The 6,030-nt window shown below is 37.4% G+C and overlaps 1 protein-coding gene across 1 annotated transcript; it reads right to left on the reverse strand.

Moving 5' to 3' along the window:
• Window positions 1–407: 407 nt before the first annotated feature.
• nyx (nyctalopin) lies at window positions 408–5,666 on the reverse strand. The gene is made up of 3 exons (XM_073846267.1): window positions 5,545–5,666; window positions 5,368–5,405; window positions 408–3,041 (listed from the first exon to the last, which is right to left on the reverse strand). The coding sequence occupies exons 2-3, from the start codon at window positions 5,387–5,389 to the stop codon at window positions 1,657–1,659; spliced, it is 1,407 nt and encodes a 468-aa protein (XP_073702368.1). The 5' UTR covers window positions 5,390–5,405; window positions 5,545–5,666; the 3' UTR covers window positions 408–1,656.
• Between the last annotated feature and the right edge of the window lie 364 nt (window positions 5,667–6,030).

Below are 6,030 nucleotides of genomic sequence, written 5' to 3' on the forward strand. Positions count from 1 at the left end.
AAAAAAATAATATTAGTTTGAAAGAAAAAAAAAAGGTTTCGTTTAAAGTTTAGTTTGACTGTTTGCATAATTGTGACCCTGGACCACAAAACCAGTCATAAAGGTCAATTTGTTTAGAATTTAAAAAAGCTTTCCATTGATGTATGGTTTGTTAGGATAGGACAATATTTGGCAGAGATACAAGTATTTGAAAATCTGGAATCTAATGGTGCAAAAAAATCACACTATTGAGAAAATCGCCTTTGAAATTGTCAAAATGAAGTTCTTAGCAATGCATATTACTAATCAAAAATTGAGTTTTGATATATTTATGGTAGGATATTTAGAAAATTTCTTAATAGAACATGATCTTTACTTAATATCCTTTTGATTTTGGCATAAAAGAAAAAGCGATAATTTTGACCCATACAATGTATTGTTGGCTATTGCTACAAATATACCAATGCTACTTATGACTGTTTTTGTGGTCGAGGGTCACAATTTATTTTAAGATTTCTAGAGATATTACAACATATCGTTATCATGAATTTCTACAACAAATAAAATTAGACTTTCAGTCTGGAAAGAAAAAAACACTGTACTATTATTTATTGTTTTGTCACAAGTGAAAGTATGACAAGGTTGCATTATTAACCGCTGCAGTACAAAGAAAGCATAATTTCTCAAACTTTAAAATGAGCTAAACCTCATAAATGCATTTTCTGAGAAACGTTTATCCTGACAATATTTGATTCTAAACCCCATGTTATTTTGAGAGTCACAGGCATTAATGCTGCCAGACTTACACTGTCAAGTTTACCTAACCTAACACATCAGTGATTCAGCAGCACACTTTCAAATCTGAATAAACAAAGATCATTACATAAATCCTCAAAGTATCTCAGTAATGTGAACAAAAATCTGTGTTGAAGCACAATAACTAGGTCTCTTACACAAATCTCGTGTATATTTAGTAGCTCAGAAGCCTCAGAGTATGGCATCCTCCTTCTGTGCACGTTGTGCTCTGTATAGTGAAGCTATGTGATCATAACAGTGAAACACCATGATAAAGCCAATCCATTTGGTTACAATATGAAGCAGCTTATGTTACCGAGTGCACTTAAGCTTTACAGAATAGTAGGATTAATGCATTTTCCAGAACTGGAAACTTACCCAGTTCAATGAACCAAACAAAAGAGGACAGTGTGTTATGCCATCTGCTGAAATGATAGCGAGAAGCTTTATCAGATAAATCTCCTACACAACAAATGTTACACAACATAACATGTACAAACGTATTTATACTATAGATACGGATGTTTTAAATCAAATCTAGATAAAAATAACGATATAAAAAGATTTGCGCAACTAGTTCTCTCACAAATTGGCCCTCGGTTATACTTTAATCAGTCCTTTGCGTTGGCGAAATAAACAAAAGTCCTTATTTGCTTAACACATGCTCCTCTCCCTTCAAGTCTTCAGTTTCCATTTATTTAAAGAGAGAATCATCCTCAACTCCATTACATCTGCCAGAACTTCATTTTCAACATGAGGAAACCCACCGCTCATGGCAAGATAGATCAAACGTTTCATCACGGCCTTCCAAACATTTCCCATACTGGAAAATTACTTCCACTCTTGGATGCACGTCAATCCCGTTTGGTATCCATCAGACTTTCAAGAGGCATTAATGCAGTCAATCTGGACTTGAAAAAGAAGTACAAGAAGAAACACAGTCTGAGGAGGACCAAACAGCCCAGGTCCAGAAGAAACCTGACTCTCGGCGGGGTCCTGCTGGGTGCCGTTCCTCAGACCATCCGTGACGTTGACCATCTCCTCCCTCAGTTCCTGCTGGAGAAGTTTGGAGATGAGGCTGTTGAACTTGTTCTCCACGGTGGAGTACTCAGGAAGAGATGTGGTCAAGTTGAGCTCTGGAGGATCCAGACATGTGCCGTTCAGGTGGGCATAGACAACTTCACTCAGGTCAAGTCCAGCTACTGAAGATGGAGATGCGCAGGGAATATCCCTCACCAATTTATAATTCTCCATCCACTCCCTCAACCACTCCAGGTCGCAGGTGCACTCCCAGGGGTTTCGAAAGAGATACAGGCGACCGATGAAATAGATGGGTTGGAAGACAGAGAAGGGCAGAGATGTTAGATTGTTGCTGTTGAGGTGCAGCGTCATGAGGCTCGTCAAGTTCTCAAAGGCGCCGTCCTCGATATAGGACAAGCGGTTTCGATCTAGATACAGCACTTCCAGCTCCACCAGGTCACTAAACCATGTTTTGGACACATTGGTCAACATGTTTCCACCAAGATTTAACATTTTTAAATTGCTTAGGCCTTTGAATGCCTTCTGGGGCAAGTCAACCAACAGATTATCATTCAGGTAGAAGTTCTCCAGACGCACTAGATCTTTAAAGGCCTCATCGTGTATGACATTTATGCGATTCTCTTGTAAATTAAGGTACTTGAGATTGCTCAGCCCCAACAGGGAGTTGTAGGCCACCGCTTCGATCTTATTGCGCTCTAAGTAGACATGCGTGAGGTTTTCCATCCCCCGTATGGCACCGGGAACGCGTCGGAAGTTGTTTTGGAAACACAGCAGTTCCTTCAAGGAGATTTGTTCCAGGAAGATGCGGTCTGGCATGCTGAACAAGTTGCAGTCGGAGAGGTCCAGGCGGACCAGGCGTTTGAGTGCCGTGAAGGTGCGAGTGTGCAGGTAGCGGATGTACTCGTTGTGGGCAAGCTTGAGCTCCAGCAAGTTGGGCAGCCCTTTGAACGCCCCCGGTGTGATGAAGGAGATGTTGTTGTGGTTGAGCGAGAGCGTCTTGAGCGAAGGCAGGGTGCCAAAGGCTCGCTCAGACAGGAACTTGATGCTGTTCTTGTCCAGGTTAATGGAGGACGCCTCGCAGGGGAACTCATTGGGCAGGTCTATCATGTTGACGTGGTCACACAGGACACTGCAGCTCTTCTCTTGAGTACACGTGCAGCTGGGAGGGCAAGAGCGAGTGCAGGCCCAAAGGGTCAGGGTGTGAGGGGGGAGGAGGAGGAAGTACACTGGAGAGAAGGGAAGGACATGTGTTAGAGGGTGCCATTTAACCACAAAAAATTTCATTCTAAAAAAAATACTGATATTCCAACATTGACACAAACATTGCTTAAAGGGCTAAAAGGATAGTTCACCCAAAAATAAAAATTCTCTCATTAATTACTTACCCTAATGTTGCTCCAAACCCGTAAGACCTTAGGTAGTAAGGACATCCTTAAAATTGCCCATGTGACATCAGTGGTTCAACTGTAATTTTATGAAACTATAAGAATAATTTTTGTGTGCAAAGAAAACATAAATAACATTCAACAACTTCTTCTCTTCTGTGTCAGTCCTCGACGTGCGTTTATGAGAATACCACAATGGTTCTTTGTGCAGAAGACGTATTCTCTTAGCTTCATAATATTACAGTTTAACCACTAATGTCACATGGTCTGTTTTAATGATGTCCTTACTACCTTTCTGAGCTTTGAATTTGGTAATTGTGTTGCTGACTATGGAGGGGCAGAAAGCTCTCGGATTTAAACAATAATATCTTAACATGCGTTCTGAAGATGAACCAAGGTATTACGGGTTTGGGACGACATGAGGGTGAGAAATTAATGACAGAATTGAAATTTTTGCGTGAACTATTCCTTTAATGTAACACCAATGACAGGTTTAAATGAATCATATTAAGAAAAAAAATATTAAGAAAATTTTAAATACACTACCAGTCAAAGGTTTTTGAACAGTAAGACTTTTAACATTTTTCAGGTGAATTCAGGCATCATTACTCCAGTCACATAATCTTTCATCATAATCATTCTCATATTCTGATTTGCTGCTCAAAAAATGTTTATTAATTTTATTATGTTAAAAACAGCTGAGTAGAATTTTTTCAGGTTTCTATGATGAATAGAAAGTTCAGAAGAACAGCATTTTTTTTTTGAGATATAAATATTTTGTAACACTATAAATGTCTTTATCATCATTTTTGATCAATTTAAAGCACCCTGAAATAAAAGTATTATTTTCCAGAATTTCTTGCCCCCCCAAAAAAGCTGTTGAATGGTATATTGTATAATGTAACCGAAACTTTTTATTTCAGATAAATGCTAATCTTTGGATCTTTATATTCATCAAGGAATCCTAAAACAAATTTATTCAACTTTTTTTTAAAAATTGATAATAATTACAATAATGTTTCTTGAACAGCAAATCGACAAATTAGAATGATTTCTGAAGGATCGTGACACTGAAGATTGGAGCAATTTTTCACAATTTTACTGCTTTTGCTGTATTTTGGATCAAATAAATGCAGGCTTGGTGAGCAGAAGAGTTAATAAAAAAAACATCTTATTTAAAAATCTTACTGTTCAAAAACTTTAGGTAGTGTATGTAAATTAATAACTTTTTTAACATGGTGTGAAAATCACCATGTTCACATCTGAATAGCTGCCTAAGAGGTACTTTTATAATTTTTGTATTTTCAAAATACAATTTTTTAAACATAGTAAAGGCCAATAATAATAAATAAAAAAAAATATGGGAAACAAAATTATAAATATAAAAAAAAGAGTAAATGACAAACTGTAAAGAGGTCTACCAGATGTAGGCGACAGGGAGGTTTGTAGCCACTTGACCAGTTCAAACATGAATAAAAACAGTGTAAACAATAAGTAAAACCATTTAAAGTCTGGTTACAGAATGAGGCCTTTATATAGAATCTTTTTCATAATGGACTTTTTTCCCCCCTATTTTAAGAATGAATTTACATTGCACTGAACTGTAAACAGCCACATCCCTGATTCTGTATTGGATACCACAAACCACAGGTTTATACTAGCTCTACATAGTCTAAATTGCACAAAAAATGCAGATATTGATTTGACACAAAAAGCCTTTAATGAACTTGAACTTCCAGGACTCTATTATAATTATACAGAAACAAAAGGCTAGTCATGCAGCATAAGCAATCACTTTGCAAATGAGTCGTGCTCGTTCTCCCAGCAGTTATGGGAAGATTACAGAGAACACAATCAGAGACTGGAGGAATAATTTAATGTGTGGCCTCCCTCTGTCCTGCATCTGCTCTGCACACTGAAATTATGGTGATTAAGAAAGGACAGATTAGAGATTAAACAATCTAGGTCTTGTTTGTTCCCCTAAATTTGTATCAGTAGAGGTACTGTATTTCAGGAGCGCATTGTAACCATGCTTTAATATAATGTTCAAGTCAAGATTAGTTGAATTTACCTAAAAATCTGATTTATTTTTTAGCACAGTAGTTTAATTACAATTGCTCATATCACTGAAGAAATACATCAATAAAAATAAAAATCATGGACTTACCAGCAATAATGATAGAACACATCACTGGTTCCTCTCATCTGTGGATTTTTAAAATGACAGTAAATGTTTAATTTCAGTAATGTCACTAAGACAGGTGTTGAACATTTTATTTTATACCATTAAATCCCAAACTGTTAAATGCTTACAAAACGACAGCATTAGCCCCAAAGTCCTTACCTGCCAAGCATGTTTAATAAAGGTTCACCTGCGCTGACAACTAATAAAAGTATATCCATAAGTTTGCCCACCATGTCTGTCTGCACTGCTTCGCTCCAAATGAAAATATGAATGGCTTAAAGGTGCTATCACTTAGTTTGTGTTTGTATGTGTGCACACATCCACTAACATCAGCACTCCCCTTCAGAAAGCCATCACTTAATGGCAGAAAAATCCTGGGATTATATGTGGTTAAAGCAGTACTCTGAAATCAAAGCGGGTAGAAATGACCTGCTGGGCTTCAGTAGTACATACAGATTAAAGGGCTGCAATCTCCTTATATAAACCGGTGGCCATGAGATACTGTACCATAATGTAAACGTTTCAGGAAACATCTGTAAGCATGTCAACACCTTTCATTAGAGACCCTTCTACAACCTGGATTTCATAAGGGTGCAGTGGGGTCACTTTCAGTTGGCAAAGATAAATAAATATAAGGTCCAAATA

Source organism: Garra rufa, chromosome 8 (genome assembly GCF_049309525.1).
Source record: "Garra rufa chromosome 8, GarRuf1.0, whole genome shotgun sequence".
Classification (NCBI taxonomy): Eukaryota; Metazoa; Chordata; class Actinopteri; order Cypriniformes; family Cyprinidae; genus Garra; species Garra rufa.